The 17,899-nt window shown below is 37.2% G+C and overlaps 1 protein-coding gene across 12 annotated transcripts in view; it reads right to left on the bottom strand.

The window, feature by feature from the left end:
- Cast (calpastatin) overlaps positions 1 to 17,899 on the bottom strand; it is a 111,709-nt gene that overhangs the window by 20,966 nt on the left and 72,844 nt on the right. For 8 of the 12 annotated variants that reach the window (XM_046428845.2, XM_046428871.2, XM_046428862.2 and 5 more), the window contains 12 exons: positions 17,298 to 17,381; positions 13,904 to 13,972; positions 12,384 to 12,482; positions 10,642 to 10,722; positions 9,967 to 10,005; positions 9,405 to 9,494; positions 9,182 to 9,271; positions 7,972 to 8,073; positions 3,971 to 4,054; positions 2,956 to 3,003; positions 1,742 to 1,837; positions 7 to 102 (listed from right to left, as the gene is read on the bottom strand). In XM_046428845.2, coding sequence (XP_046284801.1) covers positions 7 to 102; positions 1,742 to 1,837; positions 2,956 to 3,003; positions 3,971 to 4,054; positions 7,972 to 8,073; positions 9,182 to 9,271; positions 9,405 to 9,494; positions 9,967 to 10,005; positions 10,642 to 10,722; positions 12,384 to 12,482; positions 13,904 to 13,972; positions 17,298 to 17,381 — 978 coding nt within the window. The remainder of the gene's footprint in view (positions 1 to 6; positions 103 to 1,741; positions 1,838 to 2,955; positions 3,004 to 3,970; positions 4,055 to 7,971; positions 8,074 to 9,181; positions 9,272 to 9,404; positions 9,495 to 9,966; positions 10,006 to 10,641; positions 10,723 to 12,383; positions 12,483 to 13,903; positions 13,973 to 17,297; positions 17,382 to 17,899) is intronic. The other 4 variants (XM_046428847.2, XM_046428895.2, XM_046428846.2 and 1 more) reach the window with 1 other exon arrangement.

Raw genomic sequence — 17,899 nt, 5'->3', positions numbered from 1 at the left:
ACTTACCACGGAAGCTGGCTTGGGTGGTGCTGACTGTATACTGCACATAGAGGTTCGAGACACAGTCTCTGCCACAGTGGTGGGGGCAGCAACCTTATCTTTCTGGGGGAAACAAACAGGTTCTTTGACTAACTTTAGAAATAACTGGTCAATGATGGAGCAACAGGACACTGCAGTATCATATGTTATGAGTATGAGTCTTGAATGCCTAAAGATTTTTCAAAAGTATGTAATCTAGGCACATTAAAATTCTTTAGTAATCATTATCTCAACTTCACTTTACCTCTTATCTCAGGTAGGTTGTTAAACCTCTCTGAGACTCAGTTTCCACATCTGCAAAATGAGAACAAAGACAGTACCTACATCTCAAGGGTTGATAAAGAGGCTTAAATGAGATAACACAGGTGAAGTGTTACCCAGAGTACCTAGAAACACAGCAAACTCAACAAATTTGAGTGATTATTGCTATTATTTGTATTGTTTGTCATCACACAATATATAAGAATAAAATATGCATATTATGTAATACAAGAGAATTTTACATAAAATGGTATATTTATATAAATCTAAGGGCACATTATAAACTATAAACAGTTACATGTACAGGGAATAATAATGACCTCAGAATAGTCCCTGGACTAACAGCCTCAGTATTATCAAGCAACTTGTTAGAAATGCAGATTCTTGGGCCTCCAATGTACTAATCAGAAATTTTGGGAGGGAAAGGCTAATAAGTCATGTTTTAATAAACCTCCAGGTGATGTTTGCTAAAGTTTGAGAACCGTATCATATCTTATTGCAGGAGTCAAATTTCAAATCCAGGCATTTATGGGAGGCCTATCCTCTATGCAAAGTACTCGGCAGATAATCTACCTCATGATCTCTTCTTTTAAGAAACTTCCTGTTTTAAACTGCATGTTCAATGTTAGAGTTGGAGAAGGACCAATACAGCTAAAAACCTGTTTGTTATCAATGCTTTAGGGATTAAAAAAGGAGTGGCAGGATCCCCTGCCATGCTGCACCCTTCACACAGGTTGGAAGGATGGTATGGTTAAGCGAGGGGAAGGCAAGAGATAAAGGCCATGTTTTAGCAGAGACTTAGAAGAATGAGCAATATTTTTCTGCTGGCTAACACATAATAGACTTCAGCTGATCTAGAATTAGGAGGAAAGGCTATTCCCAATGGAAAGAACCAAATGAAGAAAACCATGGAGACAGATGTACTTACTGTTAAGTGACTGGGGAAGAAACTGGGAAAGGAGGCTTAGGCAACAACACATCAGTAGGAACTTTTCTTTTGTAGGGAATAGGAAGCCCCCTGGTGGGAGCAGGGATATGATCTGACTACAAATATGCTTTAGAAAAAATAATTTTGGTGGACATGTAGGACAGACAGGAAGGAAAATGAAAAAAAAAAGCCATTTGAGATCCGAGGGGAGAGATGATAACAACATTAGGTAAGTTACAGAAACAGAATAGAACCCCTGATCAATGGATCAAAGTATGTATTTGAGAGCACCCTGAAGGAATAATTGCAGGTCTTAAATTGCAAGAATTTCAGGGTTTGTTTGGTTAAAGAAAACATAACTAGGAAAAGATAAGACGAAAACTGCACGTCAAAAAGATGGTATAACGAGCTTATCCACTCCATCATGGTCAAATCATTCTGATTTCACATATTTTAAAATTAACAAAACATAAAACCCTTCAAAAGTAGAGATTTATATTTTCAGAAACATACTTCTGTTTTCTCAGTTGGCTTTGATTGTTTTTCTTTAGATTTAGACCGGCCAAAATCTTCTGAAAGTTCAGCAATGAGTTCTGATTCACTGAGGGGCTGTAACATAGGAACATTGTATATTATGAAGCAACTGTTTCTACTTTGTAAAAAATGTTTTCATAGAGCAATATTTTTCTGCTGGCTAACACATAGTAGGATGACTACATTTTAGGACCTAAAACCAAAAGCTAACTTATAGGGGGCATATGTTTCATTGATCAAGTAAGGAAAAGTCACAACAAAATAAGAAACCCTAAATAGCTCAATACTGCTGTTAATGGCTTACTTAATCAAAAGTTTTCCTGATGTATCAATTTCAGAAAAATTTTGCTCAAATAGAATTTCCCATTCTCCCCAATGAAGACCTAGATAGATTTTTCAAATGTGATTACTGTGTTCTTATTTCCGAGTCACTTCTTTTCTGCCTAAGTCGGAGAAACACGTCACATACTCCTTTGCCATGTCTTTGTGGCTTTCTGGCAGCAAAGTTGTGTTAACCTGGTTGTTTCAGGGGCTGTGGTATTACTAGTTTAGACCTTGTAGAGATGTCAACTAACAGCAGTGGCCTGTGATGGCAGGGCATGTCATTCAGATGCTGGGTCCCACCAGGGACAGCCTGAGCTTGCAGTCTTAGCCTTGCTGTGTTCTAGCTTGTAACTCTCTCTCTCTCTCTCTCTCTCTCTCTCTCTCTCTCTCTGTCCATTTCCTCACTGTCAAATGAAAATGATGATACTTCTTCATGCAGTGAGGACTCAAAAAGCTCACAAGAATGCATTTGTTACAGTTTTGAACACAAAGTAAGTGGTTTATAAGTGTTGCTAATTAGAATTATCATGACAATGCTACCAACTTAAGTCAATATAGAATAGGGGAATTTGATGGGTCTAGATCAAATTCTAAAGTAAGTGCAACTTAATCTCATCTAAGGCATCAGAGCTACTAATATTCAATGAAAGTCTTAGAAACTTATCATCTACTAATAATTCATGCAGAAAATAATCATTAAAATACATGAAAAGGAGTCAGAGGTATCAGCCAAGTGTTATCATCTGCAGTTCCCCCTCTATACTAGATTGGCAAAAAGACTCCACGGTAAAATATATTTGTTAAAATTATCTTATTTTATACTTAAATGTCTGTTGTTTTTTAGGTATAAAAAAGACTTATTTTCTAACCTTGAGTTTTTCTTCAAGCTCTGGCAATAGTAGTTTTCCATCTTTATCCTATAAATAAAAATGAAAAATTCACTGGAAATGAAATTGAAAATTTTGCTTTCATGTCCCATTAAGTTTGTTTTTGAGAAATGCAGAATATGAGGGTAAGCTTATTTTTTCTTATATTTGAGTGAAGTTTTGCTTTAGATTATTAACTTTTATATAGTATATCAAAAGGACTTGAGCTATATAAAGATCATTATGCCAAATGTTACCAAATATGATGTGCATTTCTATTAAAAGTTATTGAAAAACATTTCTATCTGTTGGGAAATAGAAGAGTAATAATTATTTTAAAAGGACGTTGGCAAGAAAAGTACATCTACATAAATGGAAACTTTTAAAAAATATCCAACCCAGGGTAAAGAGGTAGATTCCCTTCATCATTCCTGTGATAAATAGCATTTAGTTTCTTAAATATGAGATTATACAATTTGTGATATTTCTTAAAATAAGAAAATCTTCACATAAAAAGACATAACAATCACAATTATCTTCCACCATGTGTTTATATGTAAGTTTTCCAGAGATTAATTGCAAATGTAATTACAGGAGTTAGTCTACCATCCTCACCCCAGACCAAAACAACACAACTACCTTAATGCTAAGGATACTGCTAAATAGTTGTATGTTTAAGTCTACCACTTGCAGATCTATGGTGCTTTTATTCACATAGCAGTTAGAGAAAAAATTATTACCAATCTGTGTCAAGCATTGTTAGTAGCTGAAATAATTGAATTGGTGGGACTTTACTGACGAATGGTCCCTACTTAGGAAACCAGGAAGGAAAACCCAACCTTAAAAGGTTTTTAACTGCAAAGAGTTGAAGAGAAAGGATCCAGAGATCTCAAAGCCCAGATCTGAACTTGAACATAAGTTTCCTTGGTGTCAAGGGTAGGGACACATGGGAATATGATGCAAAGGCAGGAGAAGTATACGGCTGCTTTAATTTTTAGCACTGCAGCTAAAATTTTACCGTGACTGGCTTTAATCTGTATCCAGTTGGGACTGTTTCGTCATCCTCACCACACTTCTCTTGTTTTTCTTCTTTAGCTTTTGCCTGATGACCAAAGAGAGACAAAAAGAAGAAGAAGCCAGATGATGCGTGTAAAATGAGATGACATTGCTTTGTATATTTACCAAAGCACCAAATCAGAAAAAGCATGAGCTCTGGTGAGCAGTAATGAGCAAGGCAGTGGGGTGACAGTGAACACAACACAGCCAGGAATCCTGGAGCACGTTGCTCTGCTCTTAGGCTCCGTGACTTGAGGGAGCCACCTAGCCTCTCTCTGGTCTGCCTTCTTCAGCTGTAAAATGTGCTGCTATAATCCTTACATAGCTCCCTGACTTGTAAGGCTCACCACAGAACAGTAAAGAAAAGATCCTCGGACAGTAAGTGCAGTGCCAAAGTTAGCTGCAATTATTTTAATAACCTTCATCTGTCTTACTCGATGAGGCAGTTGTCCAAGGAAGGGAGAGGGCACAAACCAATTCTCATCCTAAACCCCTAAACTTAGTTCAGAATTGAGAGAAACATCCAATCCCAAATCTCAGCCAATTCATGAATAATTGGTTTTAACTTTTTAAAAATAACTTCCTTCAATAACACTAAGACATCATGCCATTACTGACCTATAAAGAACTAACTGTACTAGAAATAAAAGTATAGCTCTACAGGAGACCGACTTCTAAGACATAACATTTGCAGCTTAATCTTCTGGTAAGAAGTCTAACATTCCACAACAAGTCATAATTTTTATATCTGTATCAAGGCATGGATTTAGTTCACAAATCAAGAGGGAAATTCACTGAGCAAATTCCAACTCACTCCAGTGCCCCCTTCTACATCTCAGCCTATGAGTGTAGTTTTCCATTAATTGGTTAGTCTTTGATTAATTTTCAAGCACTTTTAATGAGCCAGGCTCTATTCTAAGCTTTAAAGTTTTTATAATTTTATTATTCTTTAGATAACATTTTTAAATTATGAAAGTTTTTAAAAAATTATTGCTATTTCTTTTAATAGTTCCAGTTTTATTTTGCTGTAGCATATGGAGAAAATTCTATTACACAGTGGTACCCTCAAATTCAGGGATTAGTGAGGTCTCTGGCCATAACATCCTGCATGAACTTGATCAAGGGGCCCCAGTGTAGCAAGACCACTCTAGGCTGTGGACAGTGAGAGTTATACACACAGCTAGATACTTTCTTTTCATCTTTGATCTTCATATTCTTGAATGACTATACTGTGGTTTGTACCAAATAGGCACTGGAAAAAACACAAAACAAAGAAGTCTACTGAACGGAAATAACAATGGACTAGATAACCACATGTAAAAACGGGGGAGATTTGTAACTAGGTACTGATGTAGAATAAACACATGTCTGATTTGTGTTATAAGAATACCAGGGAGGCCTAGTCCCTGCCTCTGAGGTATTATGTACTTTCCACAGAGAGCTGTCTAGTGCAGAACGTGCTGGAGTGGCAGTGGACTCCTGCAGGACAGTAGCCACCTTCAGGAGCCTCAGCATAACATCAGACTACTGCAAAGTATCTGTATTAAGTACTACAAACTCAGCTGAAGTACCTAGAGGATTGAAACATCTTCTTAGGAAATATTTATGTTTTGGATATGAGTGAAAAGGAAAACTAGTATGTCATAAGAGTAGAAAAGAAGAGTTGTTCTCCCTGGAATTTTAGCTTACTGCTGCCCCAAGATTTTCTAGAGAAAACTGAATACATTCATTTGTATCCCTGTACTAGTTACCCACTCTGCCTTATGAATTACATTTTTTTTTATATCTAGTTTTAGTCACTGCAAGACTCTTTTGGTGCTAGAATTTATATTATGTTTATGCCTTCCCTCCCACATTTCTTGTCTTATTAAATCACTCTAATGATCTGTAAAAAGCCTGAGGTGAAAGTGCATTCACTTCTGGCCACAGCCTACAGGTGGTGGAACCATGACTCCACCCAGCCTCCCAACTGCCCCAGCATTCTGCAAGACCACCCTTTCCTTGTGACAACAGGTTTGTGTCTGACTAATCCAAACATCGTGCATCTTCTGTAGTGTAGTAATCAGTTTCCTGTCTTCCAGATACATTACTTGGTCCTGGAGGACAGGGACTACTTCTCCTGCTCCCATATGTTCACTTTCATAACACTTATCCTGCCACACTGTGGCTGGTGAGCCCTCCAAGAAAGTCGAAGATAGAAATTGGCCCATCTTGGACCATGCTGTCCCCGACCCAGGAGAGTTCCTGAGAGTTAGGGGGACTCCACTCCCTTGGTGACTCAGAACAGGAAGTGACATCAGAGGCCAGGCATTGTGACAACACACTCCCCAGCTCCCCTTCTAAGCAGATAGGGTGGAGCTCCTGAGGAGGAGGATCCAGGTTGTGTCTCTATCTCCCATAGGACACTGCCTTGTCAAACACAGGGAACTCTCTTTTCCCCTTAAAGACCAAGTTGAAAATTTCTACAAAAATTGTTATTTATTTATTTTTAGTTTTTATTTATTTATTTTTTTGGTACCAGGGACTGAACCCAGGGGTGCTTAACCACTGAGCCACATCCCCAGTCCTTTCTCATAATGCTAAGTTGCTAAGGGTCTTGTTAAATTGCTGAGGTTGCCTTGGAACTTGTGATCCTCCTATCTTAGCCTCCTGAGCTGCTGGGATTACAGGCCAACAACTGCAATTTGATATCAAAACTTTTCTATACCAAATACAAGCTTGCTTTGGCTCAGAAGGCTCGTTAAGGTCTTGGAGGCTGGTGAGATGCACAGGAATTGGCATAGTGCTCTAAATGTGCAGAAGCTCCGATTAATAATTGTGGCTTTGTTTTTATTTTTATTTTTTGAACCGTTTTATTGCAAAACAGAGTGACAAAAAAATTTTTTTAAACCCTGCACAAGTCTATAATGCATTGTTTTAAGGTGATAACTTTGTGACACCACCTTGTAAAATGGTTAAACTGTCAACCACACTAGAAATCCCACCATTTGCCCATCCTAGTCAGAAACCCTTCCTTCTCTGACACTCTGATGTTTATGCTAATCATCTTTCTGCATTTCTTGTATACACTTGGTTAATAAAACTAAGTTAAGCTTAGTCTTATCAATTAAAAAAAATTATGTCTTTTAGTCTTTTAAGTCTTTTTAAATATATAGATTCTCTTCCTTCCTTCCTTTCAGAGTACTACTTCTCATTCTTCTGGTTGTACATAGAGTAATAATGTTCAATACATTCTACAATCCTTCCTACCCCATACCTGCTTCCATTCCCTTCATTCCCCTCTGCCTAAGTCAAAATACCTCTATTTTTCCACAGGTCCCCACCCCCACCCCCTTAGTGTGAATTAGCATCCGCATAGCAGAGAAAACATTTGGCCTTTGTTTTCTGGGGATTAGCTTATTTTGCTTAGCATGGTATTCTCCAGATCCATCCATTTACCTGCAAATACCATAATTTCATTCTTCTTTGAGGCTGAGTAATGTTCTTTATTTTATTCTAACTTGAGATAACTTTCAATTGCTTTCTCCATGGTTATATAAAAAGGGTCTTCCTATCCTTTCATAGTGTTTATTCTCCTCATAGAGAGAAATGCCCAGCATTCCTCTGAAAATACAACTGAACAATTTCCATCAAAGCAAACAAACCTCTTTCCTCACCAGGCCACTGCCTCCTGCTATCCTGTTTAGTCAGGTGCCATGTGAGTTTTGGCAAAAGAGATTAGTGTTCACTTAAAATATTAAATTTTATACTATTTAAGAGACAGAGAAACATTTCTCTTGATTGCTAACTATCAACAATAAATATCTAAATTAACCATACTTGAAAGTAAAGCAGAATGGAAAGTAGTTCATTTTTAATCCCTTGTAAAATACACCCCCTCCAAAAATTCTAAACACATGAGAGGCATTCAGTTTTAGAACCTGCAGACTAATATGCTTTGTATATCAGCTGCAAGATCAGTACCTCATTAATTTCCTTAATGGTGCTAAGGTCGAGTTCGGGTTCTGGCTTCCGGGTGCCCAGTGAAGCTGACAGAGCCTCAAATGCTTGATCGCTCATGGCATCCTGTTGGAAATAAAAAAAATTCTGGTTTGGAGAGAGAAAGAGAGAGAGAGAGAGAGAGAGAGAGAGAGAGAACTTCCCCAGAATGCAAACAATCCATTTACTTCTTTGTGAAATACACATCTTAAATGTATAAGATGCATTATGGATTGGGGAAGTCTTTTAGAGACAATTTTATTTGAAACCTAAGCAAAGAAAGAAAGGAAAAAGAACTTACCAATGAATGAAAAAAAAAAAAAATTGGGGCTAAGACACGTTCTTATAGTAATAGCGCTCTCTCGGGTACACTTTGCCCCTTTCTTTACAAGTTAGAAGTGTGACTGCATTAATAACTATAATACCATAAAATACTCTTATCAAAATAAAAAATGCAAGTAGTAAACTTTCACTACTCTGTTTTTTCTTTTTCTAAAAATGGCTTCTTATAGCCCTATCCTTCAACAAAATAGCAGGGTGGAAAGCAGAGAAACTTGAAAAGGCCCTTGCTGCTGCCTTCTTCTCAAAAGGCACAATGGCTCATCCTAGTAGGAACTCCCACTTTCAGGGTGTGGCACTCACCACTGTTCCCCCAGTCAGTTAGATAAAAATAAACTGTCCACTCTAGGAGGAGAGAAGCAGAAACAGCTCTGATAGAAACTGTCCTCAGCATTATCTGGGCTGCTTATACATGTGACCCGTTTTCTCATTCAGCTCAGGGCTGCAGGATCCCCATTGAGATTTTGTTAGATTAAGACATGGTTGACTGTAGTGAAAAAAGGTGGTCAGAAACAGCTGCCAGTGACATCACTCTAATGATCCAACAAGGCTTGAACTCTTCTAGGAAACTGTACTTAAGATCTTATGTTCCAAGAATCTAATTTCTCTGGTTTCTCCCTTCTATGCGTGGTGGTCAAATGGTCTTAGATCATAACTGTGCTAAAATCATTGATAAGGTCCTATAGAGATACAGGCTTGCCTGTAGATGATCAATCTTTCCATCACTGGCTTCACTATGCCACATAGGCCCAGGCGAGGGAACATATTCCTGATCATGGGTAATGCAAGATCAGACTCAGGGAAGCAACCACTGTCAGTGGGCCAAGGTTCTTTCCCAAGGAATAATTACTGATACCTCCTCCAACTTTCTTTTCTTCTCCTTAGGTGGAACAGCACTTCTGATTACCCCCACTGATTGAGCTTTTAAAACATCTCCTGCAGATTTCTGAAAAATAAAATACCAAAGGTCAGATTGTAGTTAAGGGAGATTAAATCATAATAACCAGAACTAAAAAGTTGTTCTTCTGAATTCAAGAGAGTTTCTATCACGTTCTCCTTAAGAGAACTAAAAGCAATACCTCTTTCTCAGTTTTCTTTTCATCAGCTGTAGGAGAACAGGTAAAGTCAGAAGACAAGGCGTCTATGGCATCATCAGGCCCCATAGGTTTCTAAAGAAACAAGACAGGGTCAGCAACAACACTGGGAGCCATTGCAGGGAGGAGGGGATTACACGCCAAGTGAAGGAAGAATTTACTTCTGCACTCCTTTGCTACTTTATGAGATATACCAATGAAATAACTTTTATCAAAGCCCATATTTGAGAGAATAGATGCTCAGTAAGTATTATTATTCTCTTCCTCTGCTCTAGAAGAATTTCATGGTGGGACACAGTCATTTTATTGATACGTAATGTTTATTTTATCCTAATATCTTCTTGGCTCCATTCTCTTTTCCCTTCAAAGAAACTACCAAAGAAATGAACCACGGACACCACCCTACACCCACCCTCTTACTCTAAATAGACACCATTATCTGATTTAGATCAGTCATGATTTCCAATTATATAAATTGATAGTCCTATTCCCCCAACCAAAGGCATAAATAATATTGATTTACATCTTAGAAGTTATGTAAACTCACCAAAGAGTCTGGAGGAGGCCCTGTGATCCCTTCTTTTTTCTGAAACAGATATGAATTAATTTGATGAGGTTGAGAAGGCAAAATTAATCCTCATGATTGTCAAGATGTATTCTCAGTTTGTGATAAACTAAACTGTGCCTCCCCAAAGCCAGACACTAAAGTCTTAATATCTAGTTCCACAGAATTAGACCTTATTTGGAGACAGGGTCTTTATAGAAGCAATCAAGTAATGGTGAGGTCATTAAGGTAGGCCCTAATCCAGTATGACTAGTGTCCTTATGAAAAGGGGAAATTTGGAACTCAAGATTTGCATGGAGGGAAGATGATAGAAGAAACTCCTAAATAAGATGGCCATCCACAAGCCATTCACAGCCTTCAAGAGGAACCTTGATTCTGGACTTTCAACACTAGAATGGTGAGACAAAAACTTTGTGTTGTTTAAGCCGCCCAGTCTGTGGTACTTTCTGTGGCAACTCCACATAAAGTGAGTTTCTTAATAATGACAATTCAAATGCCTCATTATATTTTCTAACTTCTAAAACCTCTGAAGATATCAACATGAAATTATATTCCAAAAAGGAAACAATGAAATAAATAAATAAATGAGTAAACATAAATAAATAAATAAACATAAACAAATAAATGAATGAATAAATAAATGATTAATAAACTTACAGCCAAAAGTTCCCTGTATTTTGGAGGAATTGTGATTTCTCTTTTACCCAACTCCTCAATATACCTAGAAGTCATTTGATCCTGGAATAAAACCACAAAGATAGAGATATTATGCAATTAATAAGCTGAGAGTGTTATGTGCATGTTCTGAAACCAAAGTACTATTGCATTATTCATTTATGGAACTATGAGATGCAATATAAATCATTAAGAATTTAATACTTAAGCCAGGCATGGTAGCACATAGCTGTGATCCCAGCAGCTCAGGAGGCTGAGCCAGGAGGATCACAAATTCAAAGTCAGCTTCACCAATTTAGTGGGGCCCTAAGCAACTTAATGAGATACTGTCTCAAAATAAAAAAAATAAAATACAAAAGGGCTATGGATGTGAATCAGTGGTAAAGCACCCCTTGATTCAATCCTCAGTATAAAAAATTAATTAAATTAAACAAAAGAATCTAATACTTCACAAATTAGGAGTTCTAAGTTTACAAAAGTATTTGATTAGATTAAGTCACATGTAATACTAGAAAATATTCAAAATACCATGCTAAAGTTGAACTTTATATTAATCAAAATGTATTATTGTTCATATTCAATATCCATTTCTTATCTAATGTCTAAGAAACAAAATTACAAATACAGTGGATATCTCCTGTTTGGATCTCTGCAATCCAATACCCTCGTTACCCAGAGATATCCACAACTTTGAACTTTATCATCTCCATATATTTTAAAAAATTATTACATATGTACATATTCATAAATAATACATAGGATTACTATGAATATTTTCAAATGTTATATAAATGGTGGTATATTCTGTATGCCATTCTGCATTCCTTTTATTTAAAATTACAAAATCATAATGTATCCATGATGATACATGCATAACCCTTTTGTACCACTATAGAGCATTATCCTGTCCTACCTTGAACAAAATTCTTTCCAAAAGTTTCACCAGTTCTTGTCATTCTTTGTACTTTTTGTATTCATGGGCAAGGCTCCACCCCTAAAGAATCATTCTGGAAGTGGACTCTGATTTAAGGAGAGATGTATCTTCATACCCACCAGATACGGGCAAGTTGTCAGACTTTAATGCATTTGTCAATCTGATAATGCAAATGTTGTTTTTATGTGTTTTAATATAATTTTCCTAAATTATTAGGGAGACTTATTTTACTTGTTCATTGTCCAATCACATTTATCCTAAGTTTCTGTTGGCTTGTCTTTTTCTCAGTCTTTTGTATTCTTTATAAACTCTAGAAACTAATTCTTCATTGTATCTGTTGAAAATACTTTTATCTAGTCTGTGCCATATCTTTTTTAATACCAAGAAATACATAATGTTATTGCTTTTTTAAGAATTAGGAATTGGGATGAACTCAGGATAGTAAACATCTAGAAATCAAAGTAAGTTCAAGATGTAGGATTGGAAATAACCGGGCATGAAAATGAGTTCCAGTCCACTGGACTTAAATCTTGAGGACAGAAAATGAGACTTTCAGACCAATGGTCTGTGTTTCAGTCTTAGTACAAATATTTGCTGAAGCAACATATTTGTGTGTCTATCACAGGACAAACCATTCCATCCCCAACACTAATTTTTGGTTGCAATTATTGATAGCAACATCATCCTGCTTCTACCAAGCAACAGAATACTAGGTGTTTTCTTGTATTTGCTGACTAATTTGCTCTCCTTTCCATTGAATATGAACTTCTACAGATATCAGATCACATACCAAAACTTCTGGTCCAGTGTATGTTGTATTGTCATCATTAGTTTCTTCTGGTTCTCCTAAAGTGTCTATTAAGTCATCCAAAGCAGCATCCATGCCTGACTGGAAATGAAAAAAAAAAATAGTTATTTAAATGTTATTTGTTAAACGTATTTCAGTTTTGATTTTTTAACTACAAAAAACGCTTACTCATTCTAAGAAAATATCAAACACTAAAAGTTCTTCAAATGCTAAAATCGTCTTAAATATGATCTTATTATTTATTTGAATCCCCAAATACAGATTCTGTATTGGAAAGATAAAAAGCCAGATAAGAATCACAATTTTAACGATTTCAAAGGGCAGTAACTACATAAATAAATGCACAAGTTTATTAAAGCTCCAACCCAGTGAACTGACAGTTATAAAAGAAAAAGAAAAACAACAAAACAAATACAAAGAATTATGACCATGCTTCTATAACAACATGGTATTTGGTATTTATTGCTTATCAATTTTTTTTGCAGAGTTTTATACAAAGAACCCCTGCAAAATCTCTAGATAGCACTCCTTTCAAATTGAATCTCTCTCAAAAATAGATTTTCCTGTATTCTTTCATTCATTCATTCGTGTGTGTGTATGTGTGCATGTGTGTTTTATTCACTTGCTTACCCCCAACTGTCTACAAAACAGAAATCACCTGAAATACATGTTAAAAGTTATAAGAGGGCTGGGGATGTGGCTCAAGTGGTAACACGCTCGCCTGGCCTGAGCGGGGCACTGGGTTTGATCCTCAGCACCACATAAAAATAAAAGATGTTGTGTCCACTGAAAACTGAAAAATAAATATTAAAAAAATTATCTCTCTCTCTCTCTTCTCTCTCTCTCTCTCTTTAAAAAAAAGTTATAAGAACTGACAGTTCTGTATTCTGTCTACATGGGTTTAAAGCAATATAACAAATGAGAGGGAGCTTTCATCTTATTTTTGAGGTTGAAATGACTCATTGTGAACAATAATCCAAATCTGAAGGGGAAAAGAAAAGTCTGGGGAAAGACTCTTTACTATTTAACTTAGATTAAAAAGGATTGCTTAAAATGCTTGCTTTTTTTTCCCCTGAAACTATGATATTCACACAAAAATTTTAGGACCCACCTTATTATTGATATGTGTAATAAAAATTAAGGCCTGTTAGCTTTGGGCTAATTTTTTTTTGTGGGGGGGCAGACTTCAAAACAAAGAAATACCTTATATTCTTTAGTGATACATCTGGTTAAGTAAGATATATTTACAGGAGAGAAATTAGAACATGAACTCCATGAAATGAAACTAGCATTTGCAAAGTAGAGTGTTATAATATAAAATGTTACAACAAAATTAGCTGTGAAAGTCATGCATATAGCCTAGTCATATTTGCTTAAAATCATTCATTAAAATGGTCCTTTAAGTTGCTCCTCTCATATTGTTTGCCCACAAGAAATCAGATTGAGATAAATACAGAGCAGAGGCTGGACATGTAATCTAGAAGTGCACACCACCGCCATACCTTTTCAGATATCTTTTCTGGTTTGGATTCAGCTGCTACAGTTGCTGTTAATAATTTCTTTTCTTTTTTCTGGTGGGAATTTAGAAAGACATTAAAACTCCTTTTCACATATCTTTATAAAACGCAATACTATTCCATACTTTAAGATGAATTCATTGCAACATTAATAGCATCGATCATATACTCAACATCTGCTCTGCACCTGTCACATGTTATTTTGTATGTGTCATATACTTTTTCAGAACTCTTTAAATAATATTAACCTTGATTAGTCGCTCTTCTCAAGTTACATAGTAAGAGACAGAATCAAGGTTTGAAATCGAGGACTGTCTGTCTCTTTCTCCCGGATACCTCTCTAAGGCCAACTGCCAGTTTTTGCAACACCACTGGATTCTTTCTGTAGGCTGCCACACACGTCTAGCTGTGACTCTCAGGGTCTCCACCACAGCTCTGACCCCATATGAAGACCTCTATGTCCCTTGCTATATCCCTTGCTAATATCTCATCACTCAAATTTCCCCACAATGAGTTTCTCTCACTCTCACCATTTCTGTAGTTCCTCTCTCAAAGACTTTCAGTAATTTTCCAATCTGCAGCCTAGGTGACTTTATCTAGATGTAATCTCTCAAGTTTGATCCTGGGAAGCATCCTTGTGACTCTCATCAATCACAGTTGCCATAACCCAGCACCATCCTTATTCTACTCAGTGTTTATGTCCTTTGTTCTCTGTCACATTTGGCATCACTTCTGCTTCACCCCCAACTGCACACATTGTACATGTTCCTGTTCTGTGCTGTGCTGGCGATCTTACCTCAAACCATTCTCTAGCACCAGGCTTCAAACATTTTCTGGGCTTGGCAGCAACTAAATGGGTGAAGTTGTTGGGTTTAAGACAATAGGTGACGGTGTCTCATTTGAAGGTATCTGAATTCCAGGGGCAGAGCACAGGTGAGGAGCATGGGCTCCAGGTACTTGGCTTTGCCTGCCAATCATGATTTACATGGTTGCTTGAGACTTGGGAAGTCACTACTCCTTCTGTCTTTTGGTATTCTCTTGTGTGAAGTGGGGATAATGACAGTACTATCTCAGGGGTTATGGGGATTAGATAACATATGTAAAGTATGAAAACCAGTGCTGGGCCCTTGCAAATCACCGTGTAAATATTTGTTATATAATTAAGAGATAAATAAATAATTTCTGTGATTGGGATGCTTAAAATACTATGGGGACCACCACCAGGGTGGGTGTCAGAGTCTAGACAATTGAAACACCTTCCAAATCGAAACTACTTCTGTGATTCAACTACCACCTCATGCACATATGCACTCATATTCTCTCTCCTAATTTCCTCCTCCTCCTTCCCCTTTCTCTCTCTTTCTCCACCCACTCTTCTGATTTCTGTATACCTGTCAAAGGTAACCAGGAGCCCAGGGACAGAATTGCAAGGTTCCTGCTTACTACACAAGGGGATACTCTCAGGTGCTGACCCCTGCTCTTGGGCTAACCTGACAATGAGCACCTCCTTCAATTTTGTGTCCTAGACACCTCTTCTGCCTCACCTTAGGGCGCCCAACTTAGTTTAATCTATCCTAGGATATCCTAGATCCTACTTTGCCTTTGTCCACTTTGGCCCACTGTTTCCTAAAACCTGGAGATTTTATCTCTGCAATGCCTCTTGCCTAACTCCCCAGTCTCTTATTCTATAGCAGCTCTAACTTAGGCTGACCTATGAATTACCAGGACTATTAAAGCACCCCTTTACCAACCTTCTACCTTCCTATTTCTACCTATAAACTCCCCTTGGCATTTTCCATGGCAGCCCTAACCTGTCTTTCTAGTTTTACAGGCCCACCACTCACCTCCTGCTTCATCACACTAGAATGTGTTTTGTGCACAGAATACATCTTAAACTTCCAACACACGTGGAAGGGTTTGCAAGGCTGCAGTCCTAGATGTTTTCCATGCCTAACTCAAGTGGGATCTACCCTCACAAAGTGCTTGTGGATGCCTGAGTCAAACAAAGCCTTGCTTTCATCATCAAATAGCTCTCTGTAAGGGTCTTTCTTAATTTTCCCTGAACTGAAGACCAGGTATACTATCTTCTCCTCAAACCTCAATGGGCATGTTCTACAGAGTCAACCGTGGTGCTTCAAGTACGGTATGTACTAAAATAAGAAGGCAGACTTTATCAATCTTATTTAGTGAGGGAAGAATCGGGGGCAAAGAAAAGCGAAATGACTGGGTTGCAAATTCCAGCACAAACCAGTGTGCAACACAATTCCACACAAGCTTCACCTGGTTTTATTGTTTAGTGTTCCCTATAACATGAGCTAATTTATATCTAGGATAAAACTTCAATTTTTTACTGCATTTTAAAATGTATTCAAAATGTCTTAATTTTCTGCCTTAAATCACTTTTCAACCTGTTTCATTTAAGCACTTCTCATTGGTTTAAGACAGTAATATGTATTCCTGGGGTCAGGGTGGGGGTCTCAAGGGCATAAACAAGAGACCTATTGCAAGGAAAGAATAATCAAGATGGATATTGCCATTTACAAATTTTTGTAATTTTTGCCTTAACTCCTTCAAAGATCTGAGTTTGGATAAAAATAATGTGACCTTTCTCCCAAAATCTGAGAAAGAATAACATCCAGAGAGATGCGCTATCCTTTCCCTTGACTTCCCTTCTATCTAGCCCACCAGTAAAGCAGGAATATAAATAAATACATACTACTGCTTTTCTATTTTCTTTTCCATCTTCTCATTGTTGCTTCAGTTGCTTACTTGTGGCTTCAAACTGACTACAGGTCCTCTAAACTGATTGCTCTGTTCTGAGTAGAAAAGGTAAACTACTACTCATCTCGTATTCCTGGACTAGATTCTGAAGTGGTTCAAAGGCCCTGAGAAAGGATTGCCAGGAACCAGCCAGCACAACACATAAACTTTCTTCTCAGGGAGCCTGTTATGTCCTCTTTGGAAACATCCCTTGTCAATTCACGTCGATGTCATGACTGTGATTACCAGTATCAAGGTAACTGGTGTCAACAGTGAAAGCTGAGAGTAATGGGTATTCAAAGTCTCATGGAAATTTTATTTGCTTTTTATTTCATATCCATAAATTTGGAAGGCAGGATCTGCATCAACTCACATTTTAATTTCCTTGGCATTGATACAGGTCCTTATGTGCTCAATATATTTATTGACTATATGAATTTTAAAATCATTTTAGCACCTTGTTTGCTTTATATCCCTAAATGCATGCTCTTCTTCATAAAACTTAACATAAACAACATTAAGTTGGAAAAAGTGATAAGTTATCTGAACATATGTTTCTTATAAAAGAAACCTGATAAGCACAGAGGCCTACCTTTTATGTTTGCTTATGTGTGCTCACCTTGTCATCTGGTTTGATAGTTGTTGCAGCTACACCAGCAATAGCACTCTCTCCACCAGCAGAAACAGTGTCTTGTGATTTGGTCTGAGAATGAGGAAAAAGATTGATAGGACTAAGTATCTTTGACTATTACCAGGATCATGAATTTCAAATGTCACTATTACCTGTCAAGTTTTCCTATTGGAAATCATGAGAAAAGACTGTTAACTAGCTTTACTGCACCTGGTGCAGTACTTGGAACCACAAAGAGCTGGCCTCAAGGCCTCCAGACTCTATGCAGATCACACAAACAGGCAGATGCCATTACACCGGGTATGTGTGCCCCCGTGTATATGCACCAGGTAGAATGGCTCTAGTTGACTTTTGCTGTGTGAGTCCCCTGTTGCTAGATACTCCGGTTCTTCAAGAGAAGTTAGAAATTGAGATTTTAGGTAAAATATCTTGACTTTAATGATTGGCAACTAACTAAAAACAATTACACATGAGGCTGCATTTAACTGGGAAGTCTCAAATTTGTAAAGTCTGATGTAAAATAAATTGCAAAATAGGCCTAGTTATTATCTTCCAAGGACTGATAATGAAGAACAATTTTTTTCTCCTAG

This window comes from Marmota monax, unplaced genomic scaffold (assembly GCF_021218885.2).
Source record: "Marmota monax isolate L192 unplaced genomic scaffold, Marmota_monax_Labrador192_F-V1.1 WCK01_AAM20220418_F8-fsc00018, whole genome shotgun sequence".
Classification (NCBI taxonomy): Eukaryota; Metazoa; Chordata; class Mammalia; order Rodentia; family Sciuridae; genus Marmota; species Marmota monax.
The sequence above is the reverse complement of the archived record's forward strand: the minus strand, read 5'-3'. Positions and strand labels throughout refer to the sequence as shown.